Source organism: Leptosomus discolor, chromosome 2 (assembly GCF_034619465.1).
Source record: "Leptosomus discolor isolate bLepDis1 chromosome 2, bLepDis1.hap2, whole genome shotgun sequence".
In the NCBI taxonomy this organism is placed as follows: Eukaryota; Metazoa; Chordata; class Aves; order Leptosomiformes; family Leptosomidae; genus Leptosomus; species Leptosomus discolor.
The window spans coordinates 5,449,254-5,469,856 of NC_141392.1; the positions used below are offsets into that span (position 1 = coordinate 5,449,254).

Consider the following 20,603-nt stretch of genomic DNA (forward strand, 5'->3'; position numbering starts at 1 on the left):
GAAGGGATTTTGTTTCCTAGTCGTGATTGAATGTACCTGTGTACATCAGTGAAACATGTGCAAGGATTATAGCTCTGATTCAGCCATTCGTGAGATCTTAGTAATGTACTTCTATATGCAGCACATATCCAGACTAGCTTCAGCTTTTGCTTGTTACAGGAAAGAACGAGACAGGTGCCTGTCTTGTATTTTGTATCAGTTAAATCCTAAACAGGCTTTTTGGAGTGGTGGGAGGACTTGAAACAGGATACACAACCTCTTGTCACCAATATGACTTAAAGCAGTTTGTATCAGTAGCAACCAAGGCATTACTATGAGTTATTTGTAAGCTGCATGAAATGAGTTGATGGATGAAAAATTGTCTACTTCATCTCTACCAATTGGTCTTCTCGCTTCTCATGCAAGCAGCCGGAGTGGATAAGCATGATGAAGTGGAGCTATCTATGTACTGCAGCCATGTTTTGTAAACATTCAGCAGGGAGATGCAGACAATTGTCCCAGATTTCTGCTAGTCTTCTGTTGTTTCTCTGTCTCATAACTCTGTAGAAAGGTGTGCAAAAGTAAAGCCCTGCAAATTACTACACTAATATCCCTGAACTTTGAGATGCTTCTTTTGGGGTTCTGTTCAGTCACATTGTGGCTCTTGATGCATCTGAGAAGAAGAATGCATCCTAGTTGAATATTGCAACATAAGGAAATGTTTCTTCTGCTTTAGGTATTTGGCCCCAGAATGATGATGCAATCCAGCATTTATTCTTCATCAGCCAAAAACATCTAATTTCCTATGATTTGGAAGGCAAGAAGAGTCCACCAGCTAATGCTGGTATTTCAGAATTGTTACCTGGCCTTTCTCGCTTTTGGGTGCTAATCTGGAAACTTTCCAGAGGTGCTGGGACCTTTCTGAAATCAGGTAGTTCCGCACCCTTACCAGCTTTTAGAAACCAGGCGGAATGGTTTCTTAACATGAAATTAGTTGCTCCTTTGGAGAGCTCTTTAGTGAACTTGATGGCAATGTAGCAATGCAGGTCTCATTCAGAAAACGTTCCTAAGCCTGTCTGCCTTCACTGCCAAAGCGCTTACGTGCCTGCTGGAGTTAAGGGGAGATCCGAAGCATGTTGCTGTAGCAGAGCCTGGCTGAGATCCCTGATTTCACATTGAAATAAAAGGAGGTTAAGAATTTAAGACTGAGAGGAGAGAACAGGTGACAGGAACTGTGAATATCTGTATTTCCCATTAACAAACTGTTTCTGTTGATCAGGATCCAAATTTGGTGGAAACTGTAGCTCAAGGATGGGTGATTGCTGGCACTGCTTCATTCAAGATGTTGTTAGATCGTACCGACTGCATTGGCTCAGGGTGCATCAGCACTTCAGTGACTGCATGGGAAATCAAAGGTGTTGCGGACTGTCAGCTCACTAAGTGGTGGTTTCCTCTAGATCAATATTGAAGTCAATGCCCTAGCTTATGCGTTTCCACAGTAAGAACAGAAGGAAATCATGACCACTTGTGGCTTGTGATAGCTTTTGCATAAGCAGATTATGACATTGAACAAGGGTAACAGTGAACAGAACTATTACATGCATGCAGTGTCTCTGTCACAAGCAGATGTGTGACAGGGCTCGTTCCCCAGTAAATACTCTTACGTGAGCATTAGATCAGTATTCGGCTGAAGGAGGGTGGTGAGAGAGATCTCCTGTTCCTACAGTAAACACAGCCTTGCAAGGTTTAAGCTCTGGTTGCCACACAAAACAAGTGTCGCGCTTACTGACGTCAGCCGGTGTGCTCCCACAAACGATAGTCAGTCAGTGAAGTGTTTCTAACAAGAGTCTGAGGGGACGTGCAGCTCATGAAATACTACAGAGCTGCCTGGAAGGCCAAAGCTTTCCAACCACATTCTCTTTTCTGTGCATGTTTGAGGATCAACATGTCACGGCAGCCAAACAAGGTTGAAACGTTCAGCCTAGGTAACTCGAAATTTATGGCAGTTCATGTATGTACATACATATATATCTGTCTGTATGTGTGCATATACACATAAGAGAGAGAGAAACCTCGCTTGGCTATTGGAAAACAGCAAGGCTGTCATCTGAACTTGTCTAAGTAACTCTGAAAGTTTCTTGGGGTTTTAATTACCCAGGAAAGGTAGTGTGCACAGAGCTGTTTTACACACCCGAAAATTAAGTATTGACTCTGCGTGCAGGCTACACAAATGAGGGAGATGTGCACAGTGAACTCTGAAACGCTTCAGCTTCGCAGGGGGGTGAGCTGTGGTGTATGCACAAACATCGCTCAAGGCGTCCGTTAAATACGGGGACTTGGGATTCCCTTGCGTCAGTCCTCAAGGAATAGATTGATAGCAGCCTAGTTCTCAACAGGCCATCTGCTTACAAACATGTTGCTGTGTCTGGCTTTTCAGCTGTTTCAGGTGCTAAGTGTACTGTAATAGAAGCTAAACTTCTGTTACAGTTCCAGGTTAATTACTGAACTTGAGTAAAATCTGTATTCAAGTTCAATTTGAAGACTTTCCACAAAGATGTGAACGTGTGATTTGATCGTGGCAACATAAGGACTGTACTGTCTCCTCACTCAACCCTTCTAATATCTTACAACTTGATTTAAGGTGTCTGGAGAGCATTAGGGCTGATTTCTCCATAAGGGTATTTCTTTCACTCACTAGTTGTCCTTGTTCACAGGCACTTACCAGCCCAAGCAAGAAATCTCCTGAGACTAATGGAAACTGATCCTGTAAGTTGTCTGGGACTCCTTTCATCTTACAGCCTGAAAAGAAACCGGTGTTGCATCACATGACAGATCCACCTGCAATACCATGTGCATACCACAGTGTCAAAGAAATTCAGGCTCGTTATTTTCTTCTTTATTGCACAGAGAATTGACTTCAGTGCTGACTGGAAGCTCATAACGGTGCATATCGGAAGCAACGATCTGTGCAACTATTGCAAAGACCCTGTGAGTAGTAGACCTGGTTAACTGAAACTGTAGTGGGACTGTGACGTCAGTGTAGAAACACATCAAAGGAAATCCATGGAACCTTAGAGCCTTCACAGAGATAGCGTGAGTTATATGTGCTGCTGTATGTTTTGATGCTGGTTGCTGCTGACAGCACCCTGATATAAAAACAGTTACCAGTAACAGAGGGGGATGGTTGTGTCCTCTCTGGCTTATTTCAGGGTGAGAACTGATATGGTAACTGCTCTACTGCTAGCGCAGCTTCTGTAGACATCCAAGAAAGAATTATACTGCTCTGAGCTACCACTAGTCCAATCCTACATTTGTCATCACCCCATAACTCCCTGTGTAGGGAGGTGCTAGGAACAGGTGAGTTACGTAGGAGGGAAGTTGCTGCAATGCTCAGTATCATTTGAAATTTTATGCTTCTCTGGATTATGGCGAAGCCTTTAGGGCTGCCATACAGACACCATGGGAGCTGAGTGGGCAGATGGCAGGGAGAGGCCACCTCTCTCTGCCAGCTCTCACGCTCTTGCCTTTAATACGCGAACTTCTTGTGAGCGCTTGTGAGCACTTCCAATTCTCCTGCAACCCCTTGCGCTTGAGAAATTTGCTGCTTCTGCAGGAGCCTCGCTAGGCATCCTTGCTGCTGCTGCCAAGTTTTATAATTTTATTTATAGCGATGACCTTGACTAGCAATGATTTCACCTAATTTCACGAAAGCTTATCAGCTGGCTGTAAGCACGTCTCTACGGCTGCTTGGTTTATGCTCTTCAACATGCATTCAGATTGGGTTCCTTCCTGTGTCTCTACAGGAAGGACCTAGTGGGTTTGGGTTTAAATACTGCTAGTCAACCAGGTTTATTTTAAATCCAAAATTTCACTGAGGCTTTCTACATTTTAGTTTAATAGACATGCTTAAATTCGCTTGTCCCTAGAAAGAGGTAAGAACATTTTACTGAACAGCGTTGTATGTCGGAAAAGGAAGTGAATTAATGTAATTCTCTAGCCTTCCAACCAAAATGTCTTGTGTCTCCATTTATCAGTCATCTCTCCTCTTCTGTTTCTATCAGGATCACTACTCAACTGAGAATTTCATCAGAAGGATTCAAGAAACTCTTGATATTCTGCACAAGCAGGCAAGTGCTGTGAAATTGTCCTGGCATTCTAGCTTGTACCAGTACATGACTGACTGGTGCTAGCTCTTCTGTCTGTTTGATGGGGGGGTTGGGGGTTTTTTGGTTTGTTTTTTTTTTCCATTCTGGTACCAAACGTATTCCATTGACTTCTACAAAAGCATTTTCTTTTGTCTTGTCTATCTGAGAATATTGAGATGCAGTCTGAAATGACAGACACTAATGCTGGACCATGGTGTTGGAAAAGAATCAAAAGCTGAGTTGGGGGAGTTTGGTGTTAGTGGTGGCAGTGGGGGGGTGTTGCTTGTTGCTTGTTTTTTTTCCTTCCAACAAGGGAGAAGGGGAAGGGGTGTCAAATGGCTGGACTTTAGGGAAAAACAAATGCACCGTGGGCTGTGTAAGCAGTTCCTTCTAAGCTAAAGTCTGACTTACCTTTCAGGTTCCAAAAGCATTAGTGAATCTGGTTGAAGTGATAGACCTCCTACCTCTGAGACAATTGTTTGTGGATACTCAAGTTCAGTGCCCAACTCACATGGCAGAGTAAGGCTTGTTTGACTTCCTTTCGTGCCTGAGCTTACTGTCCATGATGATGAAGTGTGTTCTGATCCCATGCCTCTCTCATCGTTTGAGCTGATGTTCAGAGGTAGCACTGCAGCCCTACAGACATCCCGCGCAGTGCTGACATCACCCTGCCTGATGGGGTTGCCTTCTCTTGGCTTTGACCTGAGTGTTGTCAGAGGACCTGTGTGGTTTGTCAGTGTCTAGGACTCTAAGGTTTCCCGGGATACATAATGGACACCTCACTGAGCTTGGGTTAAAGTTATTGGTGCAGGATTCCTCAAGGTGGGGTTGAAGTCCACAAGCATTTGGGTTTTCAGGCCTTTTGAGGGAATGTGAAGTATTTGCAGAGCAGACAGGTTTCTCCTATTTCAAAGGCTTTATTGCAATGGGTCAGCATTCTCTGCTGACCCTCCAGACAGGGACAAATTCTGTGTCTTGGGAATGCAAAAGGAATTGTTGATTGGAAAGGTATAAGCTCAGAGGTAATGCAGCCAGTAAATTTCAAAGATCTGTTTTCTAGTTCCAGAGGGACTGGCATGCACCTCTGTCAGGCTGCAGGGCCTTTGGATGCCAGGGTGTAGTGAATGGGACAAACTATCATAGTACAGTGTCCATCACTTTGATATACCTGGGGGTGAAATCAGACTGATTTAGAGTAGCATCATTTACATGAGGCAGGAAATAAGACTAAAATTTGAAATGATGAACGATGGCAAGGATGATAAGACATTTTCACAGAAACACGGCTGTACAGGTTTCCTCATTACTCCCATGTCGTGAGAGTGTTGGGTGGCAATGGGTGCCTTCCGCGTTCTCAGATATGTAACTCTCTCTATTCCTGTTTTCTCCTCTAACCTCTCCCACAGTTATTTGTGTAGCTGTGTTTTCACAGGAGAAGAAAACTCAACAAATTTAATGATGGTGAGGGAAGCCACCAGAGCTTACCAGGTATGTTTATCAAGAGTGGTGCAGTTACTTTATTTCCAGTTGAGGTGATCTCTTGATTTCCAAGCAACATATTATAGCAATATTTTGCCCAAATGGGCCGTATGAGCTAAGCAGGAGGTACTATGATGCTATCCAAAACACCACATGAACAAAACCAGCAGCAAAGCTCTGCAGAAAAAAAATTGTTTTCCAGTACAGATGGATAAGTGGGAGTTTAGTCACCAAAATCGTATCCTCCAGAGACAGTTTGTAGTAATGTGTTCCAGCCTTCACAGCCACTTTGCAAGACTCGCCTTTTGCCAACATCTGTGGTTACTTCAGTTAAGAAGTAAAAGCTTCCTTCTGACTCTCGGGCTCCCAAAAGGAATATAAAAACCAGTTATAATGCAGAGATGTTGATGGATTATTGGTGCTCATTTTTTTGTTTCTTGCAGCTTGGCATTCAGAGACTAGTGGAGTCTGGCAGATATGATACTCATGAAAATTTCACAGTGATTGTCCAGCCTTTCCTCCAAAATCCCAAGATTCCTCTTGGTCAGGTATGGTCTAAAGAGATTTCTGCATGCAAAGGACGAAGTGTGGGTCTCTAACCTATAGAGACTATATGCAAAATAGTTTCAGCTTGTTCTGTGCTCTTCTTATTAGAACTTGTTGCTTTTTGGTATCATACATCAGATTTCTTCATACTGTTAGCAGCTCTTTGTTTTACATATTGTGCTGTCACTATGAATTGCTGTTTTGGAAAAAGAATCAAAGCCTGAATTAGGAGGGTTTTTTGTGTGTGTTCTCAAGGGTACATAAATATTTTTCTTTCTGAAAATATAGCACCATTAGTAAAAGACAGAGATATTACGTTACAGTTGTTAAAGCAACATCACTGCATTGCTCACGGGAGACTACAGCATCGCCGCCTCCTCATGTCCCATAACTCATTCTTCTGTGCCTGACAGAAAGATAAGTTTACATATGATCTGGTGGAAGTAGTAGTTTTCTGTAGTGAGCCCTTTCTCCTGTTATTGGCAATTACGTTTCAGTACCTTGAATGGTAAATCTCAGTAAACTATAAATCTAGGAAGTGACTCACACCTTCTCTGAAACTCCGTTTTTCACATGCACCTGCACTTCCTCATCTCACCTGGAACTAAGAGCAGATGGGGCAAAATATTGAGCAGGGATTACTCTGGTATAATTGAACCGAGTGATTGTGAAAACGCTGGCAACAGCTAGTGTTAAGTTTGAAAAGTTCAGATACTGCTATAGACAAATTTGAAAAACTGGCTGAAGGCTCCCCATGAAAAACAGGTTTCGATTTAATTTTGGGGGGGTGGGGGGGTGGGGGGTGTGTAGCTTTCTGGTTTGGTTGGTTTTGTTTTGTTTTGGTTTTGCTTGTGAAGATGGTTCCTGTGAAAAGTCGTCGCTAGGGGTTTTGGTGGGAAACACAGAAATAAAAACAGAAGCAGCAAAATATTTCTGAGTTTTTTATAGTCTTATAAGCATTGGTTCAGGTTTTAAGAAAGCTCAGGATGCTATTTTTTTCTTCTTATCTCACATAACATTCAGATGTTCCTGAACTGAAAACTCTGCCTCTAAACTTAGCAAAAGATCACGTATAGATGCAAATTTTGGAAGCAGTTGTCTAAGAAGCTACCCCAATCACACTGACTCAAAACCTGCTCAAGTTTTGAGGAAGAACTGCTCTTACCAAAAAAAAAAAAGACGTTTTTTCAGTCATCTGTGACCTAAACTCTTTTTCATCTCAATACTCACATGAAAGCCAAGATATTTAAATTTCCAAACTCCATTTCCTTCAGATGCTCCAGTATCTGTATTAAAGTACAGCTTTGCTCAGAGAGGAGACTGCACTAGTGTACTCAGTCAGCCTGGCTGCCTTCTTGCTTCTTGCTCCTTTCAAACTTGCCGAACCGACACTGTGAAAAAGCAGCTGGGCTCTCTTCCTTACAGTAAAGCCTTTGTAACGTGCTTGTTACCACGAAAAGGTACTGCAGAGCACAGTGGTGCCTGTGGTGCTGGCTCTGATGATGTGCCGAGAAGAGGAACCTATCTTTATTGCAGAACCCAAAGAGAGGGTAGACACATAACTGAAAATGGTGGGTTTGCTGCTGCTGGGTGGAGCAGCCCTTGGATGCACATAAGCATTTCTAGTTAAGCATTTCTGGTAGCTCATGGACTTGCTCAAGTGCACTTTGCATCACCAGGTAATCATGAGACTTTCCACATCAGAGCAGCAAGAAAAAATAGCATGAACCTCCCATTATTGGCTCTGATTTGGCCTCAGCAACCCCAAGTTGGAGCTGTGTGGATTCTTTTGCACTCAGATGTCCTTTATGCTTGCATTTGTAGGATGGCCATCCAGATGTCTCCTACTTTTCACCTGATTGCTTGCATCCAAGCCAGAAAGGGCATTCTCAGCTTGCCAGGGCTCTCTGGAATGCTATGGTAAGGTGACAGGCTCTGCATATAATGTGGTCTTTACCTAGACCTGGCTACCATTAAAATATATTCTCTGTAATAAATGTTGCAATGAAGGCCTGGATAACATTAGACCTTGTGTTTGCTGCTTCTTTACTAGACAGATACCCTGAGATTTCTGGTGCTACTCTCAGCCTAGAATCTCTTGCTTCTTAAGTGTGTGGGGAAGAGAGGGGTGCATGATCACAGTCATTTGTGATTTCAGCTGAGCAACTTCAAGTCTACTTCCCCCATTGTCATGAAAAGCAGGGCAGTATTCAATAAGGATAATGTTTCTATGAGCTGATGTGGGCAACCACCAAATAAAGAATTGTAACTGCATACGTCAATTTAAAATGGATTACTTAGAAGTTTGTTTTAAATCCATGTGCTGTGAATGTCTCCTTAGGAATTAAATTGGCTTTAATTCAGTTTAGTTTTACTACCTTTGGAAATGAGTAAAGCTTAATAAAAATGTGTCATTAAAGGTTGCTCAGGCACACTCATTTCACATAGCATTGCAGTGCGGTAGGAGTACACGTGCAGTCAGAGGCATTATCTCAGCTCCTGGATGGTAACTTCTATATGCTTTGGGGCAATGTCTTAACAGCTGACATGATTGCTTGCAATCATCAAGAGGTACCTCTAATTAAATTTGGTTTAATCTTCTACACGTAAACAGCCTTTTGTTGGAGATGCCATCGTGCAGCTTAGCTATAAAAACTGAGAGACTCTTAGTGTCTTGTCTTTTATGCAAGAGAAGAGAGTTTACGACCTTGCCTTCTGGCAAAATTCCAAGGTACTTCATGTGCCTGCCAAAATCCTCCAGGAGTTTAAACTGATCCAGTGTAGCTTTCCACTTCCCATTTTAAGCTTGTTTCTAGAGTTGCTGTTTTGTTACGCAGTTGCCATATTCTTTCTGAGAAGTAGATGCGTTTCAGCCTTGGGTGAATCAAGGTCTGTAAATACAGGCAGCTTTATATAAATTTGAAAGGTATATTTAGATTCTTCAGATTAGAATTGTTATACAACTGTAAGATGTGGTTACAAAATAGGGGGGGTTGTCTTCTTTTCTAGTTACAGCCTGTAGACCAGAAAGCTGACTCGTTTGATTTCGTGGCTGACATTGTCCTCGACTGTCCAACTCAGGTAAATGTTACCCACGCTGTGGAAGCTGGGTATCAGGTGGCTGTGTGTGCTCGTGCTTGCCGCAGAGCGCAGCGGTTTGCTATGTCTGAAAAAAAAAATTTAGTGAAAATTTTCCTTCTCTGCTTACCTCTGAGTGAGCAGGTGCTCTCAGATACCTGCTCTAGCGCCCCTTGGCCTTTTACTGTGCCATGAATACTGACTGACAACATGCTGATTTGTGTTTTCAGTAGTAGCAGAGGTTGTGTCTTGTTATGTTTGTGAAGTACAGAGGCAGCTCGAGCAGCTAACAACAGAATATGTTGCATTAACTTTCCCATCAGAATCAATGGGATTTAAGCACCACAGCAGCTCTGGAAACCCCCAGGATCTGTTAGCTCTTGAATCAGTGTCAGGTTGGTTTTCCTGGCCTGATCCACAGCAGGGATACTTCAGATCGTTTGGATGCTGCTTCTACAGAACTAAAACAAGCTGCTGACCTTGCAGGACAGTTGTTAGGTATCAGCAAGTGGAAAAGACCACTGCAGTCAGCAATAATTGACTCCCTTTCTTTAGCAGTTTCAACAAGGGGGCCAAAGAACCGAACAGACCAGAGAGCTCACTTGTACTTTCAGGACTGCAGACAGTCATTCGAGTCATACAGGAGGATTTTGTCCATATTGTATGTCCGTCCTGTCAGAAAAGGAAGATCTGCTGAGTTATCAATCAGCATGTTTTAAAAGTCCTCAGATTCCCTTAAATTGATAATACTTCATTTTACCCAGTATTCTTTCCAGGCAGCTTAAATTAGCTCGGCAGCTCAAATTAGCTTAGCAACTTCTTCAGTGACGAATAATGTGCATTTTGTACTTCTTTCCCTTCATCCACTCCTCTTCAAAGATACTGCTTTTGCGAAGTAGGCATAGAGAAGTTTTATGTCCCTTGCAAAGAATAGATGGCCTTTCAGAAATGGTAAGCCCACAGCGCTTTGAAAAAGTCATTGATAGAAGTGCCAGTAGCTTTCCCTGCTCAGAAACTTCTGCGGTAAAGACTATGAAACAGTGCTGCAAAGGAGTAGTTTGTTTCCAGGGGATTTCACCTTCTGTGTTACTAAAGGGAGTAGTAAATTATTTCAGACTCTGACACCCATAAATTCCATTTATTGTTCCCACAGTTTCTCACTACAGTTTTAAAATCCTGCTTCAGGTTGTCACGTCCATGAAAATATCAGGTGGGCCAGACTGTAAAGGCCCAACAAGCCAAAGAAAAGCATTTCTATTGAGGCAACTTAAAGTAGGATAAAACCATGAAAATAAAAGCACAGTGTGTCTTCTAATCAACTAAATATGCCTTCTGGTTTTAGTGCTTTGTAAGACTGGAATCGCTCTTAATTGAGATAACTGGGCATCCTGGTGAAATTTTTTAGCCTACACAATGTGCATGTCTTCCTGAAGTCATGTTGCATTAGCAGGGGACAAAAATAACCATGCAATTTATACAGGCTCTTGTAGGGAAGAGCGATCCTTTCAGTAATTGATCTTTCATCTCCCTGCTGCTGACACAGGAAGATCTGCCCAGGTTTCTCTAGACTTTACATCAGTGTCTTGAAAGGATTAAACATCTAATAAAGCCTAAGTAATTTGTGGAAGATTAGGAGAGGAAAACATTAAACTGTAATCGGGATCCGGCATATGTCATTTTTGCCATAAGGTGCTAATCACAAATCTTACTTTCAAATTTGAAAGAAGGAGCATTGTTTCAAAATCCAGATCCCCATTTTGCAGCTTAGGCAATTACTTTCTTGGTGGTACGATGTCTTAATAACTTGCTACGGCCTGTGCCATGCGTTTATTGCCTTATTTCTCTTACTTTGTATTCCTTCTTCTCCAGAACAAACCATTCCTGGGAACATACAAGAATAGCAACTACACACATTCACCTGTGGAGCCCACTAATGCGCCAATAGAGGTAATTGTTGCATCTTTTGCTGCATTTTAGGTGAACTATGCAAAGCTGTATCTGATGACGGTTCACGCATCACCCTGAATTAATAGATGAGAAAAACTATTACCAGTTTTCAGAAAGAGAAGTTTTGCCTTGCGTTTTTTCCCGTGTAACCAAATGTTAAACTTTTCCTAAAAGCACAACAAAATGAATTGTGTTAATTGGTGCAATTGTATGAAAACTGTGCTCAAGAGTAAGTCGCCTGGAATGCATTATTAATTCAGATAGCAAGTTCCTCACAACAGGGCGAAGGTAACTTGGAGCCCTCAGCCCCGCGGTGACCTGAGGAAGGCTTACATATTCTCTTCTTGAGCCACTGTACTTCCACGCACTCAAGTAAGCTTAACCTGTAGAGGGCAGTCACCTTTACGTGTTGGGTATGCAGCCAGATTGAAAGGAGGTGATAGGAATCCGTTTGCAATGGGATTCGCTTTCCACCATGACTGAGCAACTACCAGGTAGATTAATCAAACTGCAGAAACAACCTTTGTGCAGGACTTGAAGAAATGGGACGGTTATTTGCTCTTGGCAAATGGCTGCAGGCAGACTAAGTGTCGTTGGTCTGGGCTAGTGTGGCACACTGGGGGTCCTCATGCCTAGCCACATTATGAACGTGTCTGTGTGCCTTGAGGGTTGCAAAGAGCAACAGCTGTTATTGTTTCAGCAAGCCATGGTTTTCAGTTTTGAAAGGGGATTTTTATGTGTAGAGCTAGAGTTATACTTTTAATGGGTAATTTTTGCACTTCCAGTGAATCTCAACAGTAATAGCTTTCGGAGTGATAAAGGGAAGAAACAATAGCAAGAGTAAAGGAAGAATTTCCTCTCTGATCTAAAAATAAGCTTAGCTGTCCTTTCTAGCCTCTGCAACCAGCCTTTAACTAGATGGCTGAGAGTAGAGCCTATTACACCAGTTTTTACAAGAACAGGTGAATTTGTCTTGATGTTTTTTTACACTAACCATGCCTTCTAAAGACCACCAGTCCATGTAGTTTTTCTCTGAATGGTAAAATTGTGCAATCATAGAATAATTTGGCTCGGAAGGAACCTCAGGAAATCCCTAGTCCAACCTCTTGCTCCAAGCAGGGCTGGCACTTAGATCAACGTAAGTAAATGTCTTTGCTCTTGCAGGAACTGCTCGTTACCACAATTACAATTTGTCTCTTGCTGCCTTCCTAGCTAACAACGTTGCTCACTACCAAAAAGCACGAGTGGCACATTCATCAGCTGTCTGCTGGTGAACCCAGATGTTACATGACGTGTGGTTGACTCCGTTTCCTCAACTGGTGGAATAAACATAACAGCTGTTATACCACCTACAAGTGTATGGTAAAGTCCAATTATTTAGAGGCTGGCAGCTCTCCTTACTGAAACTTTTGAAGCTGCAAAAATTTTTCAAATTTTATATTCAGTGAAAGCAAGCCCTTTTTGAAAGTTTCTAGGAAATGAATAGGTTGCTAGTAAGGCACATGGGAAACATTACTAATATATTACATGATTATAATATTATAACTTTGCAGAGGATTTTATTGTTCATTTTTGGTTTGTTTGTTTTCCCATCTGATGTCTTTTGAGACAGAGCAGGACTTCAGACCTGGAGACCCCACCTTTTATGTCATGGACAAAATCTCCAGGCTGTAGAGGAGGAGAAAAAACTAATCCCCCTTGTGGAACTTTGTCATAAGCAGCATTTCTAGATGCAGTGCTTTGTCTCTGGAAAAGCTTTATACTTTGGCTAGAAAATTTCACCAAAGTAGTTAATGTTTGGACAGTATTGCACAAAGAACAGGAAAGGACTGTTGAGCTATATAGGCACCAAACTAGGAACTATGTCTTGACTTGGTTTTGCCCTTTACTGTACAATTAGACCATATATGAACTCCATATTATCTTCTAACCACAAGGTGAACCAATTCTTGCCATTTCAGAGTTGGGGTAGTGACCTGTCATGTTCTGAACAGGCTCCATCCAGTCGTGTCCCAACATCAGGTGAGAAAGACCTTGTAAGCTATAATCACAGATAGGAAAGATTTCACCTTTTGTTTTCAAAAACTGTAAGATCTCGAAATTGCACATCCTAGATGGGAAGCAACCAATGAAAGCTGATATATTTAGCAGCAAAGGAAGAAAGTCTGTCTTGCCATACACAGTAAGTTCTACACCACAGCAGGTGTGCTCTCTGTGGGTAAATAGGATCACATTTATCATACACGTATATCGTTTGCAGCAACACGGCAGAATAAAATTGCCTAGGTTGGTTGGTGGCTCAGCAAGTTTGACCTAACTGGGAGCCTACTCTAATAAGCAGCGCAGTAGGAGTGCTGTGTGTAGCTGGAAGGCTTTACAGGGAGATTGCTAATAAGAAGTATTGATCTATGACCCAAACCTGAAAACCAATTAAAAGAGATTGAATGTATGCATCCCTAAACATATCTAATCTGTTTTCTTTTTTTTCCTAAGCTGTTTTAAGTTTCATTTATTTCTTTGTTAGCCGAGTACACTGTTGGAAGCAAAGGCAAGAAGTTATGCCTTCTGCCTAGCTGACGCACAGAACTTGAGGCTCGTTCTCCCTAAAAGTCTGTAAAAATGCCATCAGATTGGAACCAAAGACTTGCATCTTTATTCTGTTAAACAGTGTTTTGTGTCAGTTGTCAATAATCCTGCTTTTTTTTCTCCTACTGTTTTTTAGTACATGAGCTACAACCTGCTGACATCAAAGTCATAGGAGCACTGGGAGATTCTCTGACTGTGAGTACTGATGTATTCCCACGTTTAGAATGAGAAGAGCAATTGTTGATTTCTACCTAGATGTGGTTGTGTCAGGCATCATCAGACAGAAAGCAAATTGCTTTGGCTTGGCAAAGCAAAACTCATCTACCTGCGTCCCTTTGCAAAGAAATAGCCTGGAGGGATGTGAGTGACACTGGCAATTGTGTAATCCAGTAATGAGTAATTCAGGCCAGAACAGAAACGGGATCACATTCTCTATTGCACACAGCTTATTCAAGTGTTTTTGAGAAGGAAGACGTCTGCCTTAGAGGAAAAGTCTTTTCTGATATAGAAACAAGAGCGAGCAATTGTCATTTTTTGTGCAATGAGAGATCTTGATGAAAATTCCTATGGAAATAATTGATTGCAGAATGAAGTTCTCCTCACTTGAGATTAATTCTGATACCTCTGTATTTCAGAATTTTGCTTTTAGATGCTGCTTCCTGGTTTAGGCATCTTCCAGCTAAAACTCTGATGTATTTTATGTACCAAGAAACGCAGACTGAAAAGAGTAGGCACAGAAAAGAAAGGCCCCAGAAAAGAATAGCAGGGAATACTGCAGATCTGCACCGAAGTTTTCTGAGAAAAAGTTCCAGAATTACACAGCACTACAGAATTGTTCTGGCATGGGATGAAAGCAAACATTCGTGTCAACAGTTCCTATGAATTTTAACTCCTGAGCTAAACCAGTGCTTGTTCTAGCAGCTTCAGCTCCCATAGAGTTCAGAGGGAGTTGAAGGGACTGAAGCCCTTAAATGATCAGGCTTATCCGCAGGCAGGTGTGCACGTCTTCGCCTCCTCATTAGCTTTGAGACTGATTTTGCTTGACCTGATGTAATCCTGGCTTTCCCCCCTGCTGCTGAGCTTTGAGCTTTTCTTAGAAGACCTCAGTAACGACCCTGAAAGTCTTCCTCCTGTGCATTGCCATGACTCTTCAAATTAATTGCTTCATTTCCTCCCCCACAGGTAGTGCGAGATATATGCACTAGCACACATATCTTCTTTTCTAAATTTTAATTCTTTTACTTTATGAAATGCCTCAGAGAGCTCTGGTCATAAGGGCCAGACTCTGGTGCTTGAGGTCCCTGTCTCAAGAGCTGAACAAGGCGATTTTTCATACTGCCGTTATTCACGGAGTTCCCGTTAGTTGCCATTGCCACGGCAAGGTTTGATTGGGGTTTTTATCAAGGAGTTTGTCGCTGGGGGTAGAAAAAATGTCAGAGTATTTCCCACACGTGTGTACCATGTACACACTCTCCCCCCACACCAAGTGCAGTATAGCCAGGAGCAGTGCCCACTTTGTACTGCCTAACCCCCCTTGGCCCAGACGGGCTGCAGCAGCAAAGATCTGTCTTTGTCCACTAAGGCATTGATCTTCCTCCTGCTATTTCCTAAAAGAGCTCTGAAAGCAGTCAGTGTTTATGCCTGAATTGATGTCATGGCTTTTTAAAGAATATAAAATAAAGTGAAACCAATAAGAAACTGTAAAGCTGCAGTAGAACCCATTTTCATGATTGCTGTCCTGAGTGCGAGTCAGGGTGCTGACCTTGCTAGAGATCTGTCCCAGCCCTGTGAGCTACCCAAATTTGTCACAAACTTCTTTGTTCCGATGGCTCGCTTTATTGACTTATTTTTAAAACATATTGAAGTTCACACTGCAGGAAGGCTCTTCTCAGTCTAGATGCATCTGGAGATTAATGAAACATTGAGCAATTCAGTCATGTCACCGGCTAGAATGCATCTGTCTGACTTCTTAGCACCAATGCACAGCGAAAGCAATAGATATGCCAACATGCTGATCTGTATTGGCAAAAAAAAAAAATCCTCCCTAAACCTTATCAAGTCTGTGTGTTAGACTAGCAGACTGGGTCCAGCAGAGGAAAAGTGGATTTCACACCAAAGACTTATTTACAGGTTAAACTGCTTGGGAATTTTTCATCAGTGTGGGGTTGTGTTTTGGTTTTTTTTTCCATGCCAGGTTGAAGCATTTTTCTATTGGAAAAATCCGAACAAATACAAAGCTGTTGATGCTAATCTGGGTCCCATTGGGTTGCTAAAACAATATTAGAGTAGTAGTTCTAAAGTCTTATGTCCTTGGCCTTGCAGACTGATAACTTCTGGCTGGACTATATCTCCCCTGATGCTCCACGGTCTATTATCTAGATGAGCTGCTTTTGTACAGGAGGAGAAGGCCATGAATTTGAAGCATGGGATGTACAGGGCTGCCCAGAGGCCAGTGTGTGGTGGTGAATAAGGACACAGACCATTTATACTAAAACTCTGGGATATTGCAAAAGCTTGGCTGGATGCAGAGCAAAGTTACCAAAATGCTTCAGCACTTTCAAATCACAGTGTCTGTCTACCTGAACTTGTAACACTTTTTTCTTCTAGTATTTTATAAATAATTTTTTGCGTCCTTTCCAGACTGCAGTAGGAGCCAAAGCAACTGACCTACAAACAGGCATGAGGGGACTTTCCTGGAGGTGAAAATTCTCAATTTTATCTTTCTCTATTTTTGCCCACAGACACAGTTAAAAGCACAGGTCACCTGGTTGCGTAGCTACGTACTAAAGTATGTAAATGCAGAGGTAGAATGCTGAAAGCAAATATTGCTTGGTAAGGATTGGAGGAGTCAGGACTGGAAGAGAAAGGGAGTGATTTTGGGGGGCGTTTTTTTTGCATTGATTTTTGTGGGTTTTTTGTTGCTTCTTTTTTTAACCAGACCTGATTGCTACAAGCATGGTCCTGTGTGTCTGACAGTACTGGATTATTAATAGGAGTGAATTTTTCTAGCCTCTTGCTAGTCTCTGGAGTTTATTCAAAATATTGCTGTTGCTGTGATTATCTAATGCAGTGTCTAATGCTAGGGAGTCTGAGTGAGCGTGGATTGGCGTGAACATGGTGAGAGCACTGCCTGCATATTAAATGAAGATGTCCCAAACATCTTTGCTATTGCAAAGAGGACAAAGACAATACATGTCAGAGTGGGCGTGAATCTCAATATCCAGCTAGAGTGGAAGGAAACTGCCTGCTTTATATGGGCAGAGGTATGGTTGATAAGCGTGTGCACATGTATACATTCTTTTCTTCCTTTCTTCCCCCCCTGTACGTATCTGCAGGCATAGATATCTTCAGGAGAGGCTGCCAGAAGTGGTATAAGAACATATTGGCCATGCACACAGACAAGTTTTGAAGGGTAGAGGCAGAGGCTCTTTTCATAATCAACGTTGCAGAATCCCAGATAGGTGGTTAATGAGCATTTAATGCAGTCTCTCTTCTGTGCATAACTGCACACAAATGTAGTTTCAGCAAGGTCACATGGAGCAGCTTCGGTGACAAAATATGCCTTTCTATGATGGGCCTCCCAGCACGTCCACATGAAAAATCAGTTCTCCCAGTATGCTCGGTTCCCAGTCTGAAGGCATAGCTTCTATCTTAGATGATTTAGATTTAAAGTGAGATCTCCTTTCAGTGCTTTCCCTGAATTCTTGTGATTTATCTCCTTAATCCTGTTTGAGGTTAGTCTTTTTTTTTTTTTTTTTTCCTTTCCTTCCTGGGCTGTTACAGCAACATATGGTGACAGTAAGACAGATGGTTGCAGGATTAACCCTCCTTGGTGATTCTGTTCTTTCCTTTTGTAGTATGGGAGGTGATGGGACCCTGGAGACCCAGACTACTTTACCCAGTGAGTATCCTGGAAAATCGATGTGAGAAAAGCAAAACACAAGTATTAACTCTGAAAGTAATTTAAGCGGGTGCTAGGAAACATCTGGAAACGGTCATGTCTTCCTTGTGAACAGCGGGGGGTGCCCACCTATTGTGGATATGAGCAGTTCATGTGAGTCATAGCTGAAACCCAGACTGACCTGACTAGCTGTAAAGTTGATTCAGCCCCTCCTCATCACAGGATCTGCATGTGATCGTATTGTCCTTTCGACAGAAATGGTTAGGAGTAAACGTGCTGGAGGTGACAAGTTCACGGCAGACCTGCTCCTCCCTTATGCCCCTTTGTGCTTTCCAGTGACGGACCGTAACGGCTGTGGGCAAATGAAGGGTTATGAAATAATTAGTGGCCCATCTAGCTAGGGTTATGGACAAGGCTATGGTTCCTCCTGATGATTTCAAGTTGCTACATTGCACTGAAAAATATCTAAAAATACTATACGTTTCCTGCCCTAGTGTTCTGTGTAATCGGTCCTTGTAGTTGCCATAGAAACCGTTAAGTGGTCAGTGTGATCATAAATTGGAAGGGACTTGGTTCACGATGGTTCATCTATTTGTATGTGATCCACGCTGCGGAGCAGTTTGACAATACCTGGCGTTGCTGGTAATAAAACCCGATGTGCTTTGTCTTGTGCCACACACATCGCTGGGTTTAAAGAACAATAGAAGGTGCATTTAATTTATGCATTATAAATGAGACTCTCTAATGAGGTTTCAGACAGCACTCCAGACGCAGTAACAGTAACAGTTTTCAGACAGCACGCTTCCCTGCTGAAGGTTTTGGTGAAATCTAGAAATGTGAATAAAATTCACTTCTCTGCAACAGATACTATTATTTTGATGGGTAGCTGAAAGAGTGGGAGGTAGAGGGCCACATTCAGAGCATCTGCTCCTGGTACATGAAGGAAAGTAACCATGATCAGTCTGACACTCAAATTCAAGACTGGTGAGCTGCCTGGGACCTGTGCGTCTCCTGGGCTGCCAGACCCTGACTCCTCAAGGCCACAGGGAGAAATAGTTGCGGTGCTGAAGTTTGGACAGTGACTGGAGGCTCCAGAGCAGCTGTGTCTATAGTTTCTGTAAGGTCATAGGGAGTGAGCGGGAAACCCAGGTCCATATTCTCACCACTTGATTGACTTGCATTTCTGTGGGAGTTGTCCTGTGGATAGTTAAACATTGTGGGTTTTCTCTTTAAGATATCTTGAAAAAATTCAGTCCAGACCTCTTTGGCTTCTCCACGGGCAGCTCCAAGGAAACAGCTGGATTCAACGTCGCGGAGGGAGGCGCCACAGCGCGGTAAGCACAGTCACAGCCAAGAATGGGCAAAGGGGTGAGAACTGATGGACTGGCAGATTATCTTTGAAGCGTATGTTAAGGTTGAGTTAATACTGATGACCCAGTTGTAGTGAGCATGTTTCTGTGACCTTATGTATTTAATTAGGTTTTTTTAATTATTTTTTTTTCAATTCAATATTTGGGTGATTCATTTGTATCTTTTTTTTTTTTTTTTCAATAGGAGACAAACTTCCTTTCTTTATTTGACTTCTGCCCAGAATTTCTGAGCCAATGCCTTAGTTAAGCTTCTAATTCTGCCAATACCTTTTTCTGCCCAGCCTTCAGTACTCAGGTCTCTGATTCACTGTCAGGCCATATCTGTAATGAGAAAAAATTCACGAGCATCTCTCACTTATTCCTCGATTTCTGGGAAATGTGCCTCAAACTAACAAATAGAAGCCCATTGCTACCCTAATGGCATTAAAAACTATCCGTGTTTGCAGTGCAAATTAAAAAAAAAACTAGAATGAGCAGCTGAGAATTAATTCTTTTCTCCTGATGAAAAATTCCACTAGTCTGTTAAGAACCAAAATGTGTAAGAGTTTGTATTGCATACGCCGTGCCTGCTCTGTGGATACTCATGGAATTTGTTTCCAAGACTTTCTATGACACCCTTAACAGTCATTAAATTTACTGCAAGAGAGTTTCAGAATAACTAGCAAAGCTTGTGTAGCTACCAAATGCTTCATGGGTGCCCCGAGTAGACTCCAGGTGATCGATATGGTTCTGGGAGTCCAGATAATATAACTGCTTTTGTGCAGGTGCTGGGGAGAGGCAGGGCTTATTAGGTCAAGCACCATCTTATTCTACTATACCAGGAGCTCAAGTTTCCAGCTGGTGGCTCAGCATGGTTTGTGCTTTGGCACATGGATGTTGCATCCTGCCCAGAGCTGGGCTGGGACTCTCCAGCCTGGCAGTTCCACAGTGTAAACAATATCTTCCAGCCATAAGACAAACGGTAGGAATTTAAGGCCAGATCAGGAAGGCTGGTGAGGTGCTCGGCTTCTGTGCAAGCACCAAGCTCCCCCACTAGATTTCAAAGGGAGTCATGCAACAAAAAATGCATCTGGGCATTAGTGGTTTTCTCCAAACCAAATGCACTTAAGCCAGATCTGAGATGGGAAGAATTCATCCCAGCTGCCTGTCACTTGGAAGCCCATCCTAGTTGAAGCCCTTTCAGATCAGATTATTCACTTGTGCAACTGCTGCTGGTCTTGGTCCTTCTATGTTTGCTTGTCCTTTTGAGACATCACTTTCTGTGTACTGATTTCTGCTGATCCTAAGACTCCCTGAAATGAGGAGTGGAAGAGCAAGAAGATGATGTGCTTTCAGAGCATGGATCTAAAATGCTTCTGTCCTTTCTCTACAGCAATATGTCAGCCCAAGCACGCGAATTGGTGGATCTAATGAGAAGCAGCTCGGTAAGTGGAACTTGGGCCTCCCCTCAACGTTCCCATGGTCTCTGGGACATGACTTCAATTGGCGGGATGCTTGAGGAGTGAAGAGTGCTTTATTGATGGAAGAAAAGTCAGTGCCCTTCTCTCTGATGTGCTTTCCAAGGTCAATGTC

General features: G+C 42.5%; 1 protein-coding gene across 1 annotated transcript in view; it reads left to right on the plus strand.

Annotated features, from left to right (window-relative positions):
* The window catches only part of PLB1 (phospholipase B1), an 81,253-nt gene that overhangs the window by 48,964 nt on the left and 11,686 nt on the right, over positions 1–20,603 (plus strand). Inside the window, exons 36-50 of the mRNA XM_009952684.2 lie at positions 2,694–2,745; positions 2,887–2,967; positions 4,041–4,106; positions 4,543–4,643; positions 5,531–5,612; positions 6,047–6,151; positions 7,974–8,069; positions 9,159–9,230; positions 11,097–11,174; positions 13,136–13,196; positions 13,897–13,955; positions 16,401–16,459; positions 17,618–17,661; positions 18,896–18,995; positions 20,404–20,455. Of these exons, the coding sequence (XP_009950986.2) occupies positions 2,694–2,745; positions 2,887–2,967; positions 4,041–4,106; positions 4,543–4,643; positions 5,531–5,612; positions 6,047–6,151; positions 7,974–8,069; positions 9,159–9,230; positions 11,097–11,174; positions 13,136–13,196; positions 13,897–13,955; positions 16,401–16,459; positions 17,618–17,661; positions 18,896–18,995; positions 20,404–20,455 (1,108 nt within the window). The remainder of the gene's footprint in view (positions 1–2,693; positions 2,746–2,886; positions 2,968–4,040; positions 4,107–4,542; positions 4,644–5,530; positions 5,613–6,046; positions 6,152–7,973; positions 8,070–9,158; positions 9,231–11,096; positions 11,175–13,135; positions 13,197–13,896; positions 13,956–16,400; positions 16,460–17,617; positions 17,662–18,895; positions 18,996–20,403; positions 20,456–20,603) is intronic.